The sequence below is a fragment of the Phasianus colchicus genome, chromosome 2 (assembly GCF_987193195.1).
Source record: "Phasianus colchicus chromosome 2, bPhaCol1.hap1.1, whole genome shotgun sequence".
Classification (NCBI taxonomy): Eukaryota; Metazoa; Chordata; class Aves; order Galliformes; family Phasianidae; genus Phasianus; species Phasianus colchicus.
Window position 1 is genome coordinate 110,023,070 of NC_143437.1, and position 25,110 is coordinate 110,048,179.

At 52.1% G+C, this 25,110-nt stretch overlaps 1 protein-coding gene across 2 annotated transcripts in view; it reads right to left on the bottom strand.

The window, feature by feature from the left end:
• TNFRSF21 (TNF receptor superfamily member 21) overlaps window positions 1-14,235 on the bottom strand; it is a 32,784-nt gene extending 18,549 nt beyond the window's left edge. The window contains exons 1-3 of one of the 2 annotated variants that reach the window (XM_031604924.2): window positions 14,068-14,235; window positions 9,903-10,557; window positions 7,703-8,200 (exon numbers count right to left, since the gene is read on the bottom strand). In XM_031604924.2, the coding sequence (XP_031460784.2) occupies window positions 7,703-8,200; window positions 9,903-10,557; window positions 14,068-14,100 (1,186 nt within the window). In that variant the 5' untranslated portion in view covers window positions 14,101-14,235. The remainder of the gene's footprint in view (window positions 1-7,702; window positions 8,201-9,902; window positions 10,558-14,067) is intronic. The other variant, XM_031604923.2, reaches the window with a different exon arrangement.
• Between the last annotated feature and the right edge of the window lie 10,875 nt (window positions 14,236-25,110).

Below are 25,110 nucleotides of genomic sequence, written 5' to 3' on the forward strand. Positions count from 1 at the left end.
AAAGCCCAAGCCCTGATGTAAACACTTTCCCAAAATGAGAAAATGTCACCACCTTCCAAATAGAAGGGGAGATATTGGAAATCCCCTCACCACAAATATATTCTGGGTCTCAGAGCGAGGTTTAGAAAACATGTACAAGTGTACAAGAGCCTTTGTGCAGAGAGGAATAAAGGACACATTTAAGAATGCTTATGAGCAATTGTGAGCAATTGCTAGTCCTTCCCATGGAGGGCATCGCTGCTATCAGATCCTCCCAGCAGCCACTGATTCACATCCTCAGAAAGCGCCGTTTGGGCAATAAACCACTAACTGCCTTTTTTTTTTTCCCCAAACAAAAAAACCAAACACACACAATAACCTTTCAGGGCAGGAAGCGGACTGCTGACACGCACTTCCCACGCGCTCTCTGGGCAGTAACTCCACCACAGCAGTGAGGGAAGGCTCCATCAGCCACGTGTGATGTTTCAGAGCCAGGGACAAGAAGGACAGCACAAGGCACGAGCTGCAGCAGCTCAGACCCACGCGAGCCACCCATCTGCATGGTAAGCCCACCCTTCTCTGCTTGACCCCCTGCCCAGGATGCTGCAGCGCAACCTGCCTGGGAACAGCTGCTCTTCCTTTGGTTTAAAAGGGAGCAGTCAGTGTAAGCATTCTATGTCATTATTAGATTGTAAACAGCTTTTGCAGAGTTAATCTTCATTATAACTCCCTCAGACAGGCTGGTAAACCCTTAGCAAGCACACTGCTGTGGCCAGGGTCGTATAAATATCCAGACACACATAGACACCAGCCTGGGGATTAAATTCACCTCCAGATTGTTTTTTTCCCCCTCCGAGGAAGACTTGGCAAGCAGGGAAAGCCTGTCTCGTTATTTCAGGAGTTATGTGCTACAGGCTTACAGAGGTGAGAAATCACAGCCTTCCTGCTGCAGAAGCTGGCGCAGGATTTTCCACAAATAAACCTTCTCAGCATGTTTTTCTGCAAGAGAAGCCAAGCTACCACACCATCAGTGCTCAGCCCTGCCTAACAGGCAGGCACAAATTCCTTATATTCCTGATTAAATTCCTGGGTTGATTTTTTTTAAATTTTTTTTTCTTCTGGTGATGGCAGAGGTTGTTGGGGTTTTTTTTGGAGCAGATTTCAGAGCAAATGTACCATCTTCCCAGGGCAGCCCTGCACACATTGCGAACAGATGGCTGGCGTAGCAGCCCGCATTGCAAGTGATGGAGCACCAGCCTCCAGCCTGCTAATGCAAGGAGACTCAAGATGTAATAAACCCACCCATGATTAGGTTTCCTTCTCTCTAAGCAGAACAGCGCTGTCTCTCTCTCTCTCATTTGTGTTTTCCAGAGAACCCTTTCACCACAAAGCCCTGTCAGGTCCAGAAAGGTCAATTCTGGGGCAAACCTGAGCAAAGTTGAAAGCCAAGCAGTTTGAGGAACACAGTGCTTCAAACTCAACATATACCATCCCAGACCTCCCAGAGCAGAGTTCTGCACTGCAGAAAGCAGCCGAAGGTAAAGGGCTTCCTCATCCCTCTCTGAAATGGAACATCCCACCGAGGCAGAGCGTCATGCAGAGCTCCATGCATCCCAGCCCATCCCAGGGAAGGAGCACAGCAGTATTCACAGCACCTGCACTCCTCAGGGCACAACCCTGCCTTATCAATAAGCTCCCTTTGTGGGCTTCATTCTGAAGAAGAGGACAGGCTGACATCTGAGGACCAGATAGATATCTGCAGATTAATAATCTGCAGATCCCAGTGGAAAGACAGCTTTAAAACACCCTTTTGCCTCTCTGTTTTGGCAGACAGACAAACATTAATTCCTCATCTCATGTTTTGCCTGCCAAAGTCATATTAGGGCTTGCACACACGCACAAAGCTCCTTCACCCCAGGCACAGTCACAATTAATGAATTATGTTAGCAGCAGCAACAGGCACATCTGCCCTTGGGAAACGCTGCTCTACCCTGCCCACAGTCCTTCAGGTCACCACAGTTTGAGACCAATTTGACTTGTATGCTTATCTCTCCTACCCACGCTCTGCAGACATGTAGTCAAGGAAAATAACTGCAAAACCAAACCACTAAGTGGCTTTTAACTCATTTACCTACACAGGCACTAAGGAGGGGGCCTGAAGTGGCACTGAGCTGCAAGAAGCCACCTCGTAGGCTTGTGCTTATGCTTGTGCCATTCCTGCAGCTGGGCTTACCCTTTCAGCAAGAACAGCAGTTGAAGGGTGAGAAAAAGCAGGCTTATGGAAGAACACCCGTTGCTGAGTCGTTTCCATACACTTGCTTACCATTTTAGGTGGTGAATCTGTACAGATTAAGGCTGTAGGAAGGTTTTTTCAGTCAACGTGCTCTTAAAAATCAACACCCAATTCTGTTATGAGAAGCATTTTTGAAGTCCACTCATAAAAGAGCGTTTGATTTCATGCAAGTACCAGCCTGCAGTGATCCAAGATGTCCCTAAGCACACTGCCAACACACATTATCATATTCACATGGGGATGCTTGGGAGCTGCAGCACAGGCCATGGGGTTTTTAGTGAGGCTCTTGACTCTCTTCAATCAACCAGCCTAGGAAGCCTGTGCTTTGGAGCAGAACCAGCTCAAACCTAGCTCTGCATTACAGCTACCGAGCTGCGAGGCAAGGACCGTACCCCCCAAAAATCACCAACCAAGAAGATCCCAGCACTGCAGGCTGGCAGCTGAGCAACCAAGACCACCAGACCCCAACACTCTGCTTCTGTTCACCATCGCGTCTCAGCTCCCCACTCTGCTTCATTGGGATTTCCATCCAAAGCCACTTCTGGCAAGCTCTCTTCTATCTGCAGTCAAGCCTACCTCCCTGCTGCAAACAGCTTCGCAGACCAGCTCATTTCTCTTGATTATTTAACTAGAGGCTTCCTGGCTTTTCTCTTGCTGCCCACTGCAGTAATGTGCATCTACCAGACTCAAAGGAAAAAAAAAAAAAATGAAAGCTCTGGCCTGGCAGGAAATGCCAAGATGTGTTTTTCAGTCTTTCAGCTCCAGAAACTACCAAATCCTCTTCTTGTCTCTCAGCACATCATTTCAGGCACCTTGTTCTACATGCATAAGGTTTTATACCAAAAGAGAACTTCTTAAACAACCCATTTCAGTCCTTGCTGCTCACCCACTGATACTCCATAGGTGACAGTCAAAGACAACCACTGAAAGACTATTTCATATACCCTATATCATATACCCTATCTTCATACTTAGCATAGACTGATACAAAATGTGATGTTGCCAAGAATTACAGCTTCAGTTATCCTTTTTTATTACAAAGACTCTGCTTGTTCAGTTCCTCCCCTTTGGAAGCTGATAGAGATTGGAAGAACAATATTTCCAGTATATAGGCTGCTCTCAATCTTCTCAAAGAAAGGAGTTGCACAAGGTTAAAACCACTTCCCTGTACACAGTTTAGGCACCACGCTAACAATTAACCACTACTTTCTTTGCAAATCTTGGCCAAGCTGCCCCTACCCCTCCAGGTCCCAACAGCAGGGTGAGATGAAGCAGTGAGATCCAACTCCTCCCAGCATGGCTGCACCACTGGTGCTGCTCCAGCTTCAAGATCCTGTGCAGATGAGACCTGGGGACTCTGGGACCACCAAGAAGAGCCCCCACCCTGGAGACAGACATGGAGGCAGGCTGGCTGTGCTAGCTCAGGCTGTTAGTCATCACAAACTGGAGGTCTGGGAAGACTCAGACCTCTGAACCATTTAATCCAGTGAGAATCAGTGTCATTCACAGCCTTAGCTGGAACATGTCCACACTGAGGACACGGGTCCTGTTTTAACACCAACCTCCTGCACCACTGCTAATTTTAGTTTTGTTACTTAAGGCATGTGCTGTGGCCAGAGGGAGCGTGGGGCAGACACCAGCTCATGAGAGGATGAGCACGAGCAGAATGCCCCACCACAACAACTGCTGGGTCACAAGTGCATCACAGCTATTTCAGCTACTGGGTATCGAGTGCCCCAGGAACAGGCAAGGCTTCGGGCCCGTTTACCTGAGGTCTGTCAGAGCAGTACAGTACAGAGCAGAACAGAAAATGGGCAGAAATATATATATTTTTTTACATGCCCTAGTTCCTGCACGTGGATAATTACATTATCACAGAAAGACCCTTACAACAACTACCTGAAGTATTGACCACACATCAGCCCTGGGCTACTCCTCTGTGGGGAAGCAGCCCACCCCCAGCGAGATGGGTCTGCTCCAGCAGCACTGCCCTCACCATGGACACCCAGCTTACAGGAATCCACTGCCCCACATCTTCCAAGGAGGGCAAAGCCCACGAGGTGAGCTGCGCTGGCCACCCATTGCTGCGATGCCCATCCGTTTGAGGATGCAGTGGGGCACTTCCATCAGCACGGCTCCTCTGTGCCAGCCTGGCACCTGCATCAGAGCAGCTCTTCCCTTTCAAAGGTTAAAACTGTTTACTGAAAGGATTAGGAGGGAGGAGACGGTCAACTAGGAGGAAGCAGAGGGGAAACCGTGCAAATTGTCATGTAGCTGCTCCATCGTGACCATCAATGCCCTGACATCTTGTTGGCACAGCCCATGGGAACAACCCACGGAGGCTGAAGGGAGGCCTCATGGCAGCCCACAGAGCCCCTCCCAGAGCACGGAGGGGCAGCACAGAGCTCTGCTCTCTGTGACGGTGACAAGGCTGTGACAAGGCCTGAGGGACAACACGGAGCTGTGGCAGGGGAGGGTTGGCTGGGGTTAGGGAAAAGAGGGCTCTCCAACACAGTCTGTGGTGGTGCTGTGCAGCCAGGAGTGAGACTCGGGGATCCTGGGAGGTCTCTATGAATTTGGGTTTGTTTTTTTTTTTTTAATGATTCTATCAACCCAACTCACGTATAGGTTGAGAGGTCATGCAAATGCCCATAAACTGTCAGCACCAGAGCCCAGGGCTTCATTCTCAGCCCACAGAGATGATTTAAAGCCTAATCAGCTGCCCCATACAACCCCCATTGTGACCACAAATCAGGCTAACAATTTGACAGACGTACAGAGGCTTTGTGCTGGCTTCCCACCACAGAGCAGTTGGCACCAGCAGCATGGCAGGGCAGAGATCTCCTCTCTGCAAGAGTCTGAAGTTAGTTCTGGGCTATATCCTCATCCAAACGCTGCCTCAGGATACAACACACAAAGCACAATTTGGGGATAAGCACTGCTGGAGCAGCAGAAAACTAAGGCAAGATGCTTCAGCTCTGCAGTATGGTCAGCTGTTCAGAAAATAAAAGTCAGTTCTGATGTTTTACTATGTTTTCTCTCATTTCAACTAAACAGGGTCTTAAGAGCCAGACACGTCAACACAAAATCCAAAGAGGCATTTCTGTATCACTGTGAAGAAGAACAATTTACGTGCTTGACACAGCAGAGTAACACCATCAAATAAGAACTAACGAGCAAGGCTGTCCCAGCTAAACAGTGTGATTTAGGCAACATTAGAGCTGCCCTTAAAGCAAGACAAAGCACTAATTGGTGTGTGCTCATTTTGCCTTTGCAGCAACAAGTTCAGCTGAGGACATTCCATGGTGGGAGCAGGTCATGAAGCCAGCCGGGCAAGCAGGCACCAGCATGACTGGCCAGAACTGCTGGGAGGGCTGTGCCCAACTGCCTGACCAGAGCCTCTGAGCAACAGGGAATTGGCCTCCAGACTGCAGGGGCTCCATCAGATACTGGGCCAGCTCATTAACCGAGCACTGCTTCTGCACTTACATCAGCTTATTGCCCAAGACAGGGAGAAAGCTTTGCAAACACACGATGGATTTGATGCATTAGCTGAATTCAGCTGTTAAAGGATGAGAGAGGAGAAGGATGACACAGGAATAACACTGTCCACCAAAGGATGCAGAATGTAGGAGGTGGGGTTACATCTGAGCAGTCTTACACGGCCTCCTTACCACATATCAGCCTGTCTTATCTACATGCTTTCTTTAACCTGAATCATCCTCAGTGAACAAACGAGCCCTGCCCAAAGGCAGCTCTAGCACTGCTGCAGAAGGACCAGCTGTGGTGCAGGCATGTCAGAAGGCATCCAAAACACCAGGCCTTCGATGTCATCATTCCCTGAGCTGTACTGATCCAATCTCTGCTTTGAGGGGACATATTCACTGCTCCAAGAAAAGGAAGGAGATATCCAACCAACCCAGGGAACTGGTAATGAGGGTACTGGGAGAAAAAAGAAAAGGAAAATGAAAGGAAAAGAAAGAAGAAACAATTCGGGTTAGTAACAGCCAGTACCTTCTGACCCATGAACCGTGGCTATAGCAATGAAGCTTGGTATTTCCCGAAGCACACACAAATAAAGGTGTTCAAAAAGGTTCCGCAACCCTGTTGTGGATCACTTACCATAGCCCCAGGGACCACACTTTGGGTACTACTGACTTTAGGGACAAAGGAGTGCAGATCTTGTAGGAAAAAAAAGTTGTTAGAACTTATTGCAAAAGGAAATTTTGCTCAAGAAACAGCTCCTCAAGAATTCAAGAGTTAAAAGGAAAACCAATAAAAAGCACAAACACAAGAGAAGGCACAAAGCTAATTCCAGCAAGACTTTACTGGTTCTATAAATGCATTAATGAAGGCAAACAAAGTGTAGCTCTGTTAATCAGCAGGAAGGAGAACAGAGAACATAACAAGACGCCCTACTCAAAGCCTTCTTTGCTTTGTACTTAAGCACTCAAGGATGACTTTCATCAAGCACTGATCTCTTAAACCTTTAATTCTTTATTTTCCAATCTGTTCTTTGCTTGGGTCTCTTGCTGAAAGTGCTTTCCTAAAGGTTAACTGTGGAGGGATGTTTGTTACTCCTCAATCCATCTCTGCAAGATAAAGGGGACAAATTTGTCACCACAGCTTTGAGGAAGTAGAACCGCACATCGTGCTGGGGGGGGCACAGGCACATGCTGCTCAGATAGGCTGCTAATGTTCATGTCATTGTTTTATCACTTACCTTTATGAATCCCTATTTATGACCACAGCAGCTCATCTTTACATCTTACTGAAAAGCATATAGCAAGTCGACCGCCAAAAGAATAGAAAACGAGGGAAGCAGCACCTCCAAGATCTCACAACATGCAGAACTGCACCCTATGGCTGTTAAGGATAACCCTCCTCACTCCAGCAAAGAAAAAGGGCTGGGGAAAGATGCCAGCAATTGGGATTTAGAGCTTTGACTGAGGTGCTGCCAACAGGCAGAGGGATGACTCAGCCTTCCAGAAACAGAAGTGGTGAAGGAAAAAGGACAGCACAAAAGATAATCAGATGCATGCCTGAGTCACTAAGAAGATAAGGATGGAGAAAAACAGAAGAGCAATGGAAAGGGTGAGATCAATTAAAAATAAATAAGGTCTTGTTCTGAGATCCTCTAACAAAGAGTAGAAGCAGGAGAGGAGTTGAAGAGAGCAAGTGATGTTTTCTTCATTATTAATTCCTCCTGGAACAGGAGATAAGCCAACAGAACAGGGGTAGGGAGAAGCCAAGAAACAGCTGAGGAACTGGGGTTTTGCCCTTACTATGAAGTCCAGCATGCCAGAAAAGCAACCAGGAACCAGACACAGGATGGCCCATCCAAAGCACCACGAGATCTGCCGCCGCACAAGAAGGAGAGAACACTACTCCCCAGATCCGCTGCTAAAGCCCCAGGCCGTTGCTGCTCACCATGCCCGTTGCAGTAGTAGATCCATTTCTCCCTGTTCTGCGTGGGGGTGGTGGATTTTTTCATAATAGCTTTCTCCACAATGGCACTGGGATCTTGCCTCGGTCCCTTCTTCAGAGTCCGTGAGCTCTTCCTGACGCTGCAGACAACGATGACCACCAGGACCAGCAGCAGGAAGAGGACGATCATCCAGGGCAAGTGTTCATTGATATCGAAGTGCTGGTGGACGCTGGGCGGCCCTCTCCGGGGCGGCCTGTAGGGGATGCTGGACTTCTCACCCCCGGCCATCTCCTGCGCCGGCTGCTTGCCCATCGCTTGGCTGGTGTGCTTGTGCCGGTAGCTCTGTGCCTGGCCAGCGGTGCCGGCGCTGGAGAGGCTCCCAGGGGCACCAACCGTGCCGTTGGCCGAGGTGTCATTGTAGTCAACTACTGGCTCTGCTGTGCCATTGGACACACGCGGCACCGGAGAGGAGGTGAGATCAAAAACTGAAGAGTTCAGACCTGCAAGAGAAAAGGAGCGGTCAGCGTTGCAGCACTAGAGGTGACAGGGCATCATGTCTTGGCCCAGACCCTCCTTGGACGCTGGCCTGTAGACCACAGCCCAACGTGAGACAATGAGAAAGGGAAGAGGTGAAATTAAAGTTCAGCTCTATAACAGACAGCTACATTACAGAGCCAAGTTCAACATCAAGTTGCCCCTTGCTGGTTAAAGCCAGTGGCAGCTCTCTCACAAAACTGAGTGATGCTCTTAATCACTTTGTGTTTGATCCTAATTCAGTATTTCTTGGAAGATCTGCAGCTTTGAGGGAGCTGGCTTTCCTTTCCTAGCTTATAAACATTACCTTTAATCATGGGAAATCTGGTATTTGGGCTAGAAACACACAAGAATGCAGAGCCTTATAGTGTCTCTCAGTCAATCCAAAGAAGCACAAACATATCTATGCTGCAAACAGGCTTGGGTGCTTCAACTCCTAAACAGGTTTCTGAAGGGATGGAAATGACCCAAACTCCAAGAGCCTCTTTCCCACCTTTATTGAGCTTTCTTACCAACGAGCAGCTCCCACATCCCAGCCAGTCTGATGAGAAGGGTTGCTGCAGCAAAAACAAGAGCCTACTCTGGAAACTTGGCTTTTAAAAATCATGTCTCATCCCAGCTGAACCAGAGTGTGGGTGTAGCCATCTGTAATGTGATTTTTGTCTCTGACTCGGTTACCCAAAACACTCTGACCAGTATACAAACAGGGAAACCACTAACTTTTATCTAATTGTCTACAGTTGATATCAAAGTTCAGGGAACCCTCCCTTCCTCTCCCAGTGACGCACCAACATCAAACTGAGCTTTGAGTCCTAACAAAAGGGAAGTAATGGCACCTACCACTGTCAACACTTCCTCAGGTGTAAAGGGCATCAAAAGTTGCATTTTGTTGTTAAAATGCAAAATTGCAGATACCATAAGATGTGCTGAGCACCACCTCAAGAAGAGTCCTACAGCACCTCTATAGTCAGCTATGGCTACAGCAGCTCTGCTGAACACAACAGCATGCAGCCCTTGGGGTCTCTGGCTGGTCACCTATCTGTGTACAGGTAAGATGAAGACTACAGTCATTTCTGACTAAGTGAGAGAACGTGGAATTCAAGTCAGTTTGTCCCATCAGTGATAAATAATGGAAGTCTCAGTGGTTAAAGAAAAGAAGTTAATAAGCACAGCCCAGAGCCCTGCTCTCGCAATGGTTCCCATTCATGCCAATACAGTGGCACAACGCAGGATAAAAGGAACCAGGGAAAGCACAGGCACAAAAGCAAGAAACCCACCAGGAAACCAGTCTGGCGGAGAGCAGCTTTCCTCTCCTTGCTGGGGTTTCTCTGCTGCACTTGCTCCGTGCTCACATTTGCCACAAACACAAAGACTTGTGCCGGCACAACACATAGATGGGAAAAGCAGCTGGGAACACGCTGTCCTTTTAATCCAAAGAGCAGGACAGCCAGAAGTCCAGTCATCAGCAAAGTCTCAGGGAAAATATTATTAAACGCAGTTTAACACAAGCAGTGCTAACCTGATGTACTCCACAGCTGCGTTCTGGCCAAAAAGCAAAAGCACCACCCACACTATGGATCAGGTTGCCCTTCGACAGCCTAAAAACAACCGAAGCAGGAATGCAACCCCACGAGCAAAAACACAGCTGTACTTCATCAGGGACATTACCTTTGGGAAGGTAAGCGGTCGGTGGAGCTTCGTAGGTCTCTCCATCCGCTTCTGCATTCGACGAAGTCAAAGATGTGTTTGGAAGAGATGCTGGAGAGCCACAGACGTTGTCGCTTTCCTTCGTCCCCGGCTTTATGACCACCATGTTTTTCCCAAAGCAGTCAGTGTAGGTTTTGCACTTCATCACACTAGAAGGCACATCAGAAAAAGTACCCCGAGGGCAGGGCTTGCACCTCACGTCTTCTGTCTCGGTTCCTTTCTTGCGGACGCCCCAGCCGACCGGGCACACGGTGTAAGGGACGCAGGTATCGTTAATCTGAAACGTACCCGACAGGCAAGTGCACTCACGGTCGGTCAAGGCAGTGCAATGAGTTTTCTCAATCATTGGCAGTTCACAGGGTTTTCTGCACGGGTGGCATCGCTCTATGCCGTTCTCGTGCTTAGTAAAGGTCCCGTCCGGACAAGGGCTGCACTCTCTTAAGGTACTCTTCGTGCAGTGCTTGGACACGTAGGTTCCCGCGGGGCATTTGTCGCAGATCAGCTCCTGGTTGGTGGCACGGTCGAGGTGGAGGTACTTGCCAGCAGGGAGGCTCACGGCGTTCTGCTCCGAGGTCAGCTTGGGCTGAGCGTCAGCGGTGCCAAGGAACACGAGCAGCTGAAAGACAGATGTAAAACATCAGTCAAAGCAGCACGCGCCCAGAGCCAAATACTTCAGCACCCCGTGTGGGACCACGGGGGATATCCCAGGGCTGGCAGCCTGCAGAGGAGGTCCTGCACCACGTCAGGGTAGGATGATGGAGCGCGTTCTGGCTGCTCCACCAGCACCCTGACACAGAGATGGCTACCAGGGCATTACGAATCAGCTACAGTTCCTTAAATCTGATATCACCCTCCTCAGCAAGACTATGCCTCATTTACTGCAGGCTGCCATGGCAGCGAGTGCTGCTATCTGTGTCTCAGCATGCAGCCCACTGTGAGAGCGCTCAGACCAGCTCTGCATTTCAAGGCTGAGAGGTCCCAGCAGGAGCCAGGAAAGCAGCACCCATGCAGGTGGCAGCGCTGACCCATGAAACTGTTTTCCTCTGAGCATTAAGCAGCACTTGTTCAAACATCTGCCTTTTTAAATAGCACAAAACAGGTTGAAACCTGGGCTGGCACATGACTTCTCAGCCCTCCTACCCTGGCACAACCCACACACCTCTGTGCGAGCAGCATGGTTCTCCAGGGCTCTGCTTCAAGCCTCCACCTTGACCACAAAATGGTTTGAGTTGGAAGGGACCTCAAAGCTCACCCAGTTCCATCCCTGCTGTGGGGTCAGGCAGCAGCTCAGGCTGGGTAGAACCACCAGCCTGGCCAGGAGCACCTCCAGGGATAGGCACCCACATCCTCCCTGGCAGTCTGTGCCAGGGCCTCCCCACTTGAAACCAGCCTTAATCACAACAGGAAAGGAAAAAGTGACACTATTCTTAAGCTCTCATAGGGGCTCTGCTGTAACTTAGTTCCTCATTGCATCAGATACAGGTAAAAGGTCCAGGTTTTAGACACCCAACGGCAGCCAGCTGGGCTCACCAATGACTACATCCAGCCCCACAGTTCGATTCCCTCAGACCTCTGTGCTGACACCAACAGGCTGCTCCATCCCCAAGGGACGCAGCAGGACCTCTGCTTCTTCCAGAAGACCTCTGCACTGCAGACACAGCATCAGCTATGCCCACAGAAGCAACATACAGAGAACAAAAGGCAGCTCCAGAGAAGCTGCCCCAGCCTTACTCAGCACACAAAGCAGCTGGAGATGCATTTCTAAGCAGCAGCAGGCTGAGTTCAGAGGAAAGGAAGAACGTTACCTTGGATTTCCAAAGGTGATCTCTTACCCTGAAGGCATGCAGACCACCGACCCTAATGCTTTTCAGTGGAACAGCCACGGCCATAAATCACCTTGCTGTGCTGCACAGGACCTTGCTTTTGCTCCGCTACATACCCTGGGCTATCAGCCAGCAAGAATACATTAAACAAGAGCCTCCACCAAGATGACTCTGCAGAACACATCGCAGCAGAGCTGCACCGCGTCATTTTTGGTGCAGTCTCTCCCTTCCTGGAAAACACACCGTCCGGCTGCGCCGTTCTGTCCCACCTGCTAAATAATGTATGGCCGTACAAAACACTTCGGGTCTGTGTCATTTTCCTGAAGCAGCAATCGCAGAGGCGGCAGCAGACAGGCCTGCAGGAGCTGACAAGGAGCCTGCAGTGGCCAGGCCAATTACGGCACATCAAATTAAAACAAAGAGCGAGGCTGCTGTGGCAGGCACTGCCGGCTCACACCATGCCTCCCCCCCTCCCCAAGATGCGATTGCACAAAGCACTACAGAAACCTGCCACCCTGAGCTCCCTGACGCAACGCCGAATTAGCAAACCAGATGCAACAGGATCCAGCTCGCAGGGCTTGCTGCTGCCCTGTGCGGGGGCACGAGCCCATGCCACCGCCCCGTGCTGGGCCAGCAGCTTTGGGGCACGGGCATCTCCACACCTACTGACAGCATCATCACGGCAGGGGAAGGCTCAGCAGCACCGAGCAACTGTGCAGCTTTGATGCGGATTGGTGTTTCTGCTCCCTAAAAATAACCACTGCTGAGATCTGGAGGCTGGCACTGCTTGTGGCTCTGAGAGCAGGAGGAGGGCATGCACAGCAGGAGGACCTCAGCGACTGCTCCTGGGGATGATGCATGCAGCTTCGGAGGCAGGAGCACCAGGATAAAGAAGGAAGCTCTACCTACCACCAGACTCCGTTTCAATACTCCAGTGCCAGAGAAAGAGCACAGAGTAACATAGCCCACAGTGCAGCTCTTCATGCACAAGAGGCTCCGAACGCCCAACCTGAAGGCTTCCAGGTCCTGCACACCTCAGCACCCACATCGCTGCCCATCTGCCCCAACCCATCCCAACACCTGAAGGACTCACACGGGAGGGGCAGCTGGGAAGCAGCCAGCAGCTGACGCAGGCACGACCCACCTTACAACCAGGAGCTGGATGAGTCAGTCCTAAAGCTCACTGTCAACGCAGCACCGCTATCATCCCGTTCAGTGACTGCACACTGCATCCACACATCCCACAGATCCAATGAGCAACGTGAAGTCAATAGTTTGTACGGACCCAAGTGCAAGCACACGGGATGCTGCAGGCTGCCCAGAGCTGGGCTGCCCCATCCCTGCAGGTACCCGAGGCCACGGATGGGTCCTGGGCCTGAGCTGCAGGGTGGCACTGGATGACCATCATATCATCAGCTGCTCACTGATCACCCTGGGAACCATTTCTGAGGGAAAACAGTGAGGATCTGGAGCAGCTGAAGCACTGCTGCCCATGGGCACGGGTCTGCACAGCCTGCATCTCTGCAAGGAGGGGAAGCCACACCAAACAAGGAGCAGCGCCAGCGAGCACGGCCCCAAGTTTGACGGTAACTCAGAGACACGAGGAGCCCATCTCCTGCCGAAAGGAGCACGTTGCTGACTCCAAAAAAGTTGCTCGTGCTGAGGGTCTCGACAAAGAGCCGCTTCTTCATTAAAAGCAACACCTTATTTTTGCCGGCCTGGGGTTAACGAAGGTGACAGCGCGCCACATCAGCAGCCAGGCTGCTCCCGAAGGGCAGCGCTCCCGCAGCACTGCAGCCCCCGGCGCTGCCCAACGCCCCACGCCGCGCCGCCCAGCGCGCACCAGCGATGGGGACGGCATCCCTGCGGGGCACCGCGGCCACGCCGCGTTCTGCTCTGCGCCCGAAGCGGTGACGCCGCTCCCCGGGGAAGGGAAGGCTTTGGGCTCTTCCTTCCCCAAATTCCTGCAGAGCCGCGACTGCAGGAGCCAACGCGCTGCCGGTTACACAACCCCGCCGCACCGCTGCAGTGCCGATGGCAGACCCTCCCCGACGGGACCCCCCCAGCACGATGGGATTCTGCCTCCAAGCGCTGATCCTGGAGATGAACCCCCGGAAAACACCGCGCGGGGGGGGAGGCAGAAAATAAAACAGCGATAGCATTAAATAAAGGAAACGGGAGTCTGGGCGCATCCCTGAAAGCAGCCACGGCAGGAGATGCGGCCCCGCAGGGACACGGCGCGGGCCCCGTGAAAACCTCAGCCCCAACCCCAACACCGGCCCCGACCCGCCGGCACCACTCACCGGGAGGACGGCGGCCAGCACGGCAGCCCCCATGGTGGCCGGGGCCGCCGCGCCGCAGCGAGCGGGGCGCTGCCCGGTTAGCGGCGTCTCTCCTTCATACGGAGGCTGAGGAGCGGCGCGGGGCCGGCGGCGGCGGCTGCCCGCGGCGGCGGGAGCCCATGGCCGGCCCGGGGGGGCCCTGCCGCCCGCCGCGCTCCCACCTGCCTGCGGCGCCGCCGGCTACGCGCGGGGCGGGGGCGGCGCACGTGGGGCGGCGCGGAGGGGCGGGGCCGTCAGTGTGACGTCATCGCCGCGCGGGAAAAGAGAAGCGCGCCCCCTGGCGTGCGTGAGGGGAAGCGGCCGGGCTGCCGGACCGCCGCACCGCGCTCCGCCGCTGCGAAGGGCAGAACGTCTCCAAAAACAAAGATAGAAGGAGACTTTCGTGCTTTACAGAAGCACGGGTCTCATTCAAACCCTTCCGAAGTGCTCACAAGGCCTTCTGTTGATTTCAGAGATTACAACGCAGCTAAAAGCTCCTTTTCCACCTCAGGCGGACCTCTTGTCCTGTGTTTCCTCCCATCTCGTGCTGGAAGGCAGCGATGGCCTCAGGGACGGGGTGACCTCAGGGCCAGAGCTGCCCAGCAGGAAGCCCAGGATGCCCAGGGCTGCCCACAATGCAACATATTGGCCCCCAGCACAGGAAGGACATGGAGCTCTGGGAGCGGGGCCAGAGGAGGGCACTGAGATGTCAGAGGGCTGGAGCAGCTCTGCTATGGGGAAAGGCTGAGGGAACTGGGCTTGTTGAGCTTGGAGAAGAGAAGGCTGTGGGGAGACCTCATTGTGGCTTCAGTACTTGAAGGGAGCGGATAAACAGGAGGGGAACGGCTGTTTGTGAGGGTGGATGGTGATAGGACAAGGGGGAATGGCTTTAAAGTGAGACAGGGGAGGTTTAGGTTGGATATTAGAAGGAAGTTTTTCAGCCAGAGGGTGGTGAGGCACTGGAACAGGTTGCCCAAGGAGGCTGTGGATGCCCCATCCCTGCAGGCATTCAAGGCCAGGCTGGATGTGGCTCTGGGCAGCCTGGGCTGCTGGTTGGCGACCTGCACATAGCAGGGGGTTGGGACTGGATGAGCACTGTGGGCCTTTGCAACCCAGGCCATTCTAGGATTCTATGATGATGATTCTGTGATACTGGGGGTAAATGGCAGGTGATAACATGTGCAAACATTGGAACTGTGGGTGGTGGAGAGGATTTGGAGCTTGGAGAAATGCATCTTTCTGGTGCAATGTGGGCACGGTAGGCTGGAATGGGGCTGCAGCCCCCCAGCCCCATGGGACCGGCCAGCAGCACAACAGCCTGCTCTGGCTGGAAAAGAGTAATTGGGAGCGTGGAGTGACTCAGGGCATGGGCGATGAGATGGATCCTGTTACTGCCCTGGCTTGGATTCCAATTAGTTCCATCCACTTTCAATTATGATTATTTTTACAGAACCTACAAGCAGTCCACAGATGATCCAGAAATGCATGGGCTGGCTGTAGATCTCCCTCCCCCTGGCTGTGACAAACACAGGTCACACTGCTCAGGCTGGATCACGCTATCTGCTCCAGAAATTGCTGATGGAGTGCTCCTCTCACTGCATGGCTGCTTTTCTGCATCTTTGGCAAAAAAATGGGGAAGTGGGTGAGCAAGCTTAGTTTCGTGTTCAGTGTTTTTGGCGGCTCAAGGAGTTCCTCCTTCTTTTGGTTCCTTTTTCCCCTTGTGCCACCCCATGAGTCATGCAAAGACAGCCTGTCATGGGCTGTGGGATCAGCCAAGTCACTGAACTGCTGACTTGGACAACACCAAGGGGGGTGTTTTTAATCACAGTCAGCAAACCTCACTGCTCTTGTTCGCTAAGGGGGGTGGGGGGGGTTGGGGAGGTGATGGAGTGATGTCCACCAACCTGGTTGGCCACCAGAAGCCATTTTCTCTGAGGCTGCAGTCTCACTCTTCTTGTGAAGAAAAACCAATGCTTGTGTTAGTAGAATTGGCACAGAATACAGAATGATTTGAGCAGGAAGGGACCCCTGAAGGCCATCAATGCCAGCTCTGCAGTGCACAGGGACACCATGGCTCTGTCAGTCTCAGAGCCCCGTCCCCTGGCCTTGGCTGTGTGCAGCAGTTGGCTGCTGCTATTGGAAGTGCTCCCCAGAGTTCATGAAATGGGAGGAAGTTTCTCACCAGAAGGCACTATCTGGGAAATGGTGCGGGATGCACTGCACAGCTGCTGCTTGCTGGGTCCTGTGGAAACCAGAAGCCATGTGGGAACATTTTCACATCACTTATTTGTGATGAAAGAAGGCAGGCTAGCAGGGCAGATGTAATTTACTTCTACACTTTCTCATTCTCTGTATGTGGACCATCACTTTCACATCTCCCTTAGAAAATTTCTTTTTCTGATGCTGTTATAGGAAAATCATCCCTGTGTGAGAAAATTTGCGTTTCCAAATTCCTGTAGAAACCACATCTATCACTTGTGTAAACATTAATCAGGAAGCTAAGCCAACAGAGCCAAGGGGTTAACCTGGGTGAGGGGAGGAAGACCGTGGGTGGGATTTCTCACCCTTCTGGTCCTTCTTATGATCTCCAGGGAAAGGGAAGAGAAACATCATCCAAGAGCAGCCATTCCCAGCAAGAACATACATATCACACACACATATATACGTATGTATACATGCACATACACACAGGCACAGTGGTTCCTGTAGGGAACTTGTAGGGAAGGTCTCTGGGGTGCTGGAGGTGCAATGGGAATGGCAACCTAAAAGGAGTGTGAGAGCTCCCACAGCCACCCTGTGATGGAGAGCACTCCTGCCAACTCGTTGTAGCCTTCCAATATTTGAAGGGAGTGCATAAACAGGAGGGGGAACGGCTGTTTGTGAGGTGGGTAGTGATAGGACAAGGGGGAATGGCTTTAAACTGAGACAGGGGAGGTTTAGGTTGGATATGGGGAGGAAATTTTTCCCCCAGAGGGTGGTGAGGCACTGGAACAGGTTGCCCAAGGAGGCTGTGGATGCCCCATCCCTGCAGGCATTCAAGGCCAGGCTGGATGTGGCTCTGGGCAGCCTGGGCTGCTGGTTGGCGACCTGTACACAGCAGGGGGTTGGAACTGGATGAGCACTGTGGGCCTTTGCAATGATCTATGGCCCCTGGAATGATCTTTTCTCACCTTCTGCTGTGGGAAAAGAAATGCATGTCCTGTTACAGAGCTGGGTCTCCAGATCCTGCCTTAAGCTTTCTGCCAGCAGCAATATTGTGAGTTGCTGCTATGTGTTATTTCAATTCAGCTGAGTGGGAAGGGTCTTGAAGGACGAATTTCCTCCATCTCAGGTGTGCTATCACTGATGGATTTCCTGCATCCCGTTAGGGCACTGTGAAGTGCAGGTTTGGTGGCTCCTGGCTGTATGGCCCCTGTAAAAGACTGACACACAGGGGGTTTGTTCTCCCAGCATAGCTGGAGAAAGGAGAAGCTCAGCAGCAGACAGCAACGCTGAGTGCATCAATGAGATACCCTCCCTTGTGCAGACCAATTCTGTGATGTGACAGTGGGGAGATACTTCTGGAAATGGAGCACACCTGGAGCTGCTTCTTCACCCCCTGGCAGTAAGGGAGAGCATGGGGGACTTGCACGTCAAATCCTTTTCAGGTCAGTGGGTGGCTGTAATGAAGTTTCCCTTCTGTCCCAAAGCAAATGCTGCAAAGTGGAACTGTTTGTCTCCTGACAGCCACGACTGCCTGCACCCCCAACTCAGCACAGGTGGAACAAGCCCAGCAGCCACGTCTGTGCCTTTCAGAGCAAGAGTAATGGAAGTATGAAAGGTTAACACTTCTTTGGGGGATGGGGTGGTATCCTTTTGGTCTATAGGAGTCTTGTTTTGCAATTCCTGCGGCCTTTGCTTTGGCTTTGCTGGCCGGGAGCGAGGCCCACATTTTGACCCCTGGATGCTCATCCCAGCCTCCCCATGAGCACGGTGCCCTGAACGAGTCGCACAATGCCCTTGTTTGCCTTCTGCTCTCCCCTGGGTCTCTGCAGCTGAGGCTGCCCAGCAAAGCTTCCCTGGGAGGGCTGTGTGCACTGGTTGGTTCAGCAGCTGAAAAAGACATTGATTGAGCAAGCCATCCTGGCGCAAAGATAAAGCAGCTAAGGACTCTCACTACCTCGAGCCCAGCCTGGCTCAGCACATTTTATTTTATTTTTTTCCTCGAGTGAGAACCGAACACCAGATGTACAGCCCTGGGGTATTTTTGGAGCCCCAGGAGGATGTTGCTTCCCGAGTGACCCTGCTTAGCTGCACCCAGCAGGGAGGGATGTGATGCTGAGTGACCAGAAATAGTTGCAGCTTAAGGTCTGTGGTGCTGCTCCCATTTAGCAGTGCAGAAGCTCATGTATCCCCAGAGACTTTATGCCCAGTGCAGAGTAAAGACAGAACTAGCTGGAGATCTTAGCACCGCTGGTGAGCGTCATGCAGCCAGCGTTTGTCACCAGCTTTCAAGAAAAGTGTTGTTCTCTGCATTCTTATGGCAGTGCAATCAACACAGATGTGATGAATCACTGCTTTGATGTGTTACGCCAACAGTTTGATGTCATACCTCTAAAAAGACTCTTAGGGGAATTGGTCTGCTACTGGCTAAGGGTGGCTGGTCCCGAAAGCGCAGAGATTGCATGCAGCTCAAGCAAGGACACCTCCCTCCTGCCTCACTGCCCTCTCAGGGTCCTTCCTCAGCACTGGGCAGCTTTTCTCAATCTTGCTGGCAGCTTTTCAGCCAGCCTTAATTTCCAAGGAACCTTCCAAATGCGTTACTAGTCTTCAGCCAAAAACCTGGGAAAATTCATTCAAACCAGCCTGGATACGCAGGGGATTCCTGCCCTGTGAGCCTTTCCCCACCACCGTCCCACCATCCTTCCCCTGTGTCCCTTTCACCTGTCTTTCTCCACTCATGAACAAACTATGCTTCTCTGAAAGGAAGAGAAGCAAGGGAAACAGATAATACAACAATAAACATGCACCCCAGCCAAACTGTGCAGAAAAATGTTCAGTTCTCTCTTTCTCTTTGCTTTTCCAGGGCCTCCTAGGAAAGCTGACTACTTCCTCCATCCCACAGCCGTCTACTGACCTCAGTTCACCGGTGTCAGGCCTCAGGTTGTGTATGCGTTTGTCCTGGGCAGCAGATGTCCACCTGTCCATCTATCCATTCATCCAGCCATCCAACTCATTGACACCCCATTCATCCAGCCATCCAACCAACCAACAAGCCAACCAGCCAGCCCATTATCCCCTGCTCAGCATCACCTATTTGATGATTCCCCTTCTTAGGCATGAGCTCCATATTGGCCTTTATTGGAAGAAGTCTTAGATAAAGTCAAAGCCCAAGGACAGCCCATTTAACATGCAGGATTTCTAATTGCAGTCATGTGGAGTTGAGGTCTCAGTATTACAGGGTGAGGATCTCTGCTTTTCATTGCCATTCACCTTGCATTCAAGCAGGAATGGAAGAGGAGAGCCTTGGAACAGGAGCATGAGAATGCGCGTCTCTGTCTGGATTGCCTGATGAATGATTTAGATTGGATGTAAGGAAGGAGCTGCTTGCAGGGAGGCGGTGAGGCCCTGCACAGGGTGCCCAGAGGTGGTGCTGCCCCGTCCTGCACACAGCCAAGGCCAGGGGACGGGGCTCTGAGCGCTGAGGAGCTGTGCTGTCCTGTGCACTGCAGGCCTGCATGATGGCCTGGGGGCCCTTCCTGCTCAAACCCTTCTGTGCTTCTGTGACTCTATGGTGTGGTGCCAGCAAAAGGCTGAGCTGTTCCCCTGTTCATTATTGTTACCAGATGAGCAGGGGACTTTTATGATCCCTGGTTTGGATAATCACATGCTGATTGCAGCAGAGGATGGAGGTCTGCACTGCTCATCCCTTCTGCAGCCCTGACTAGGCAGGGGGAGCACGCACAGCCCCTGTGCTCCCCTGCAAGGTTTTGTTCCTCAGGCTGACGTGCAGCATTCTGGACATGATGACATATCCCACCCCCTCATGGTGTCCTGCTTTGTTTGGAGTTGCTGCTGATGCCCGGAACAATGTGTTGTGGTTGGACTCACAAGCTGGGAGTGCCTGGGTCAGAGCCAAGAGGTTCCTGCTCCCTCTGCTCACACTGGGGGAGAGGCAGCTTCTGGCCACCTGGTAGCTGTGGGTTTCACGGTGGTCCTGCAGCCAGGGGCAATAAGCAGTCACCAGCCTCCTGTTCCTAGACTAGAGAGCCAGTGTTTGGCACCAGCTCTGCCACAGTGTGTCGTATGGGCTATGGGATGCCCATAGCACTGTCTCTTTTCTCAGGTGACAAGTGATAGGGTGGGAGGAAATGGCCTCAGGTTGCACCAGAAAAAGTTTAGATTGCACATCTGGAAGAATTACTTCGTGGAAAGGGTGGCTAGGCTCCAAAACAGGCTGCCTGGGGAAGTGGCAGAGCCCTACTCTTGGAGGTATTGAAAAGAGCTGTGGTTGTGGTCTTTAGCGACGTGGTTTAGTCATGGATTTGGTAGTGTTGATGGTTGGAGTTGGTCTTGCAAGTCTTTTCCAACCAAAATGATTTGATGATTCTATGAGGATCACGGGGTAACTTCACTTGAAGACCTACCTGTGGAGGTCTCCAGCCCAACTCCCAGTGGAGCAGAGCTGGCTTTGGGCTCAGAACAGGATGAAGGCAGCACAAGCTCCCTGGGTGTCCTCTACCAGTACTGAACCTGTTCTCGTGGTAGAAATATTTTTCATCATATCCAGTCCCAAACTCCCGTATATTCACTTATGACTCTGAAATGGTTGTAGGAGTGCTGGGGGCCTCAGACAGGACTTGTCCTGACAGTGGCTCTCTCCAAGATCCTCAGCAGTCAGGAGCTTACGTGTCCTCTGTTGTATTGTCAGGAGGGAGGGGAGACGTGTGTCATTTCCAGCTTTGGGAGTCTGGGGGATACCTGGGTGCGATATCCCTCAACACAAGTCTTGTTGCACAGCTCTTTTGAGCAGGCAGAGAGTACATGTCTGAGTGTGGCAAGGAGCTGCTCTTGGGTGGCCCGGCCTTCTGTGTCCTCACTTACCAGCTGTTGCCCTTGTTGTCCTGGTGAGCCCCCCTTTGCTGTGTGTGAGCCCTCTGGCCAACAGCCGAGGTGGAAGGTGGTCATCACAGCTGGTGATGGAAGGCAGAATAATGTCCTCCATTACCAGCTGAGGAGTGACAATACATACAGACAAGCTGTCGTGCTCATGGTCTCATTGCCTTTAAAGGCCCTATTAAGTGAGACAAGTAAGAAGATACCATTTATTTTATTAGGGTGAAGACAAAGACCCCCTTGGCTCCTTTGACAAGAAGGTCCCATTCTCCCCAGCTTACCAAAGCAGCGGTTCAGGGTCTGACCTTGTGATAGAAAGGTCCCTTCCCCAGACCGGAGGATTTACTGCAGTGCTGACACGGATGAAACATTCCCAGGACTTCCCCACTCTGGGGCTGCTCATTCATCTCTCGCAAACAGAATGGAGCCTGTCACAGGAGCAGATGCAGAGCAGGCTGAGCTCCCCATGAGATCCTTCAGCACCAGAGATGATAAACAGATGGGGAAATCTGCTGGGACACGCACTGACGTAAGAAGTAGGTGAGAGGCTGAGCGTTGTCCCCAGGGAGGTGAGAACATGCCGAGAAAGCTGGAGGCAGGGCCCGCATGCCAAGGCACAATGGCTCTTTGATTCCCTCGAACCTTAGCTGCTAACAGACCATTTCCTCTCCCACCCCCCCCCCAGCTGCCCCTGAGGTTTCATGCCCTCATGTTATCTCTCACTCTGGGATGCCCTCTGGTCTGCTTTGAGCTGCAGCTCTGTCTGCTCAGCTGTCCCTCTGTCCCTCTGGCGGTCCTCTGTCACCATAGCTCCATGACCTGAAGCACTGGCCTTCAGAGGACAGCTTCTTGGGGCAGCTGTAGCTCAGCCATACAGAGCACGGCTAAACCTTCCAGGTTGCCCAAAGAGATGCTGAGAGCTTCTCCTGGGAAGCCTCCCCAAGGCCTGGCTGTGGTGCCAAGCACTGCTGGGGGTTGGGCAGCAGAGGGATGGGGGTCCCTGCCCACTGCAGCCATTCAGAGACTCCCATCCAAAGGGAGAAGTAGAGTAAGGCATTTGTGGGCCACAGGGCTCAGTCTGACCCACAGCCCTCCTTCTAGGGGTTTTGCTCTCCCCAGCACCACACCAGGGCTGTGTTGCAGTGAATAAATCCTTCTTGGAAGGAGGCACGAGCTGCAGATGCAGCTGCTGTTTACACACAGCCCAGATGCTCCTGCACCCATCAGGGCTGGTTCCACAGGAGATATCAGATACCCCAGACTGACACAGTGCCCTGCTGGCTCTGGGAGGCCGACAAACCCAATCCAAGGATGCCCCAAACCCCTGATGGTGAGCAGAGCCATCCCACAGCTAGGAGCAGTGGCCATGAAGGAGTGCATCCCAGTGAGCGCACCCAGCGGTGCCGTGCAGGAGCTGTGTGCCAGCAGCTGTTCTTGGAAAGTCTGGAGCACAGCTTGCTCCCAGGCTCTGTGCCTCTGCCTGTTTTTTGTGCACACCCCAGGGAGCTGGAGCTCTCCAGCCTAGAAATGCAATTATTGATGTGTTTGGCACAATTTGCTGCTCTCTTTCCCTTCAGAAACTGACTGGGGAGTGGCCCGGCCCAGCCTCTCCTACCCAGGCACCGGGTGCACAGGGCCATGCCTGGGAGGTTCAGCCCCACAACGTCTGGGTGCTGAGCTGCCCTTAGTATTAGATTTTAGTTACTGGGGTAGAATTTTAATAGAGAAACTAAATAATTGCATTTTCCATTCTGGCCCCAAAGATGCAAGCATGGAGGCCCTGACAGTGAGGTCCAGGGGGCACTGGGGTGGTTACTGGGCTGCCTTCCCCAGGGTGCCAAGCTGCTGGGGCTCTGACAGCCAGACAGATCTCACACTGATGGTGCTCAGTAGTGAGCAATGCTACAAAAGCTTTTCCTCGTTCATTTCCCTCTGTAGCACTTCCTGGTGTGCAGTAACTCAGAGCTGTAACTTGAATGTTCCCCTTGCTTTCATGTGTTGTCTCCTGCTGCTTCCACAAGCCCATCGCTGGGTTTTGAGGCTTTGGTGGGCTGTGTGCCCTGGGCTCAGCTGTGTGCCAGGCAGCAGTGAGCTCAGCAGCGTGTGTCGGTGCTAATGGTGCTTTTAGTCTTTGCATTAACACAGTAGCATGGGCAGCCATGTGGCACAGTCATCTTTAACAACTGTTTTCTGTAGCAAAAAACTACGGAAATTGGGGCCAAAAATACAAACATTTCTTTTCCTTTTTTTTTTTTTTTTTTCCTTCCAGATTTTCTCCCCCAAGGGAAGGCACTGCAGAGTGCTTTAAATTATTGCTGGCTTTGTTTTCAATGGAGCGTACCCAGTAGCTTGCTCAGAGGCTGGGGCAGCAGCCAGGAGACCCACCCCACCTTTCTACTTTTGCATATCTTAATCCCTTTAATTAATTAACATATCTTTCAAAGTGTACCCTAAATAAGAGACCTGCACTAGCTGAGACCTTGTCAGCACAAAACAAAGCCAAATCACTGCCTCCTCTGGCTTACACACAACCACCCCATTACTGCATCCTGGAAAGAGGTTTGTTCCTTCTGTAGGGTCCAGAGGAGCCACAAAGATGATCAGAGGGCTGCAGCACCTCTGCTACGAAGACAGGCTGAGGGAGCTGGGCTTGTTCAGCATGGAGAAAAGAAGACTGCAGGGTGACATCATTGCAGCCTTCAGTACCTAAAGGGAGCCTGCAAACAGGAGGGGAATCAACTCTTTGAAAGGGGAGATAACAGCAGGACAAGGGGAAATGGTTTGAAGTTGAGGGAGGGCAGATTTCAGTTGGATGTCAGGGGGAAGTTGTTTGCTGTGAGAGTGGTGAGGTGCTGGAACAGCTGCCCAGAGAGGCTGTGGATGCCCCGTCCATCCCTGGAGGTGTTGGAGGCCAGGTTGGATGGGGCCCTGGGCAGCCTGGGCTGCTGTGAAATGTGGAGGTTGATGGCCCTGCGTGTGGTGGGGGGTTGGAGCTTCGTGATCCTTGGGGTCCCTTCCAACTGAAACTGTTCTGTGACTCTATGATTCTATGATTCAGTTAAAATGAATGAGCCCATCACAAAGAACCTTCTTGTGAACACAGCCTAGGCTTTCTCTGAGTCACCCCTTTCCTCTTTCTTTTCCTTCTGACGTGTTCATACATCCTTCTAATGCATTCCCACCCTCTTTAGCTGAAACTCATCTGTTCTCTCATGGTGTTGCAATGGAGTGGTTTTACTTGGAAATGTATGACTGGCTCCCATGGTCCCCATATGGTCTGCACTTCCCCCACCCCATTGCTACCCTTGGTTACCCCAGTACTGCCAGGCTGCAGCCCTGGCTCCCTGCTCCCTGCTTCCCACGGTGAACCTCCTGCAGCCCTCCAGGCTGCCCGCATGGCAACCAGCCACCCCAAGCCTCCACCCCCGTATGAATAAAGGAATTCTCACATTTGTGATCACTGTCCCCAAAATCAGGCTCCCTCCTCGCAGTCACAGTCTGATCTCTGCTCTCTTTTGCCCAGGGAAGGTCTTCAGATGAGTGGAAATGGCATCGCCTGCAGCACAGGAACCCAGCAGGCTGCCCCCACCTGCCACATGCCCAGCTGGGTCTCACTGCAGCTCTTCATTAAAGCACGCCACACGTTGGCTGTTCCTGGGAAGTGGACACACAGCCCTCTTCCTCCTCCTCCTCTGAGGATGTCTGCATTCCCCACATGGCCATATGCCCCCCAGCACTGCCTCACCCTAGCGAGAACAGGAGGTTTCTGTGCAGTTTGTGATGCACAGCATCAGCACAGTGAGTGTGCCTTAAAAATTCGTAAAATCCCAGAATGGCCTGGGTTGCAAAGGCCCACAGTGCTCCTCTGATTCCAACCCCCTGCTGTGTGCAGGTCGCCAACCAGCAGCCCAGGCTGCCCAGAGCCACATC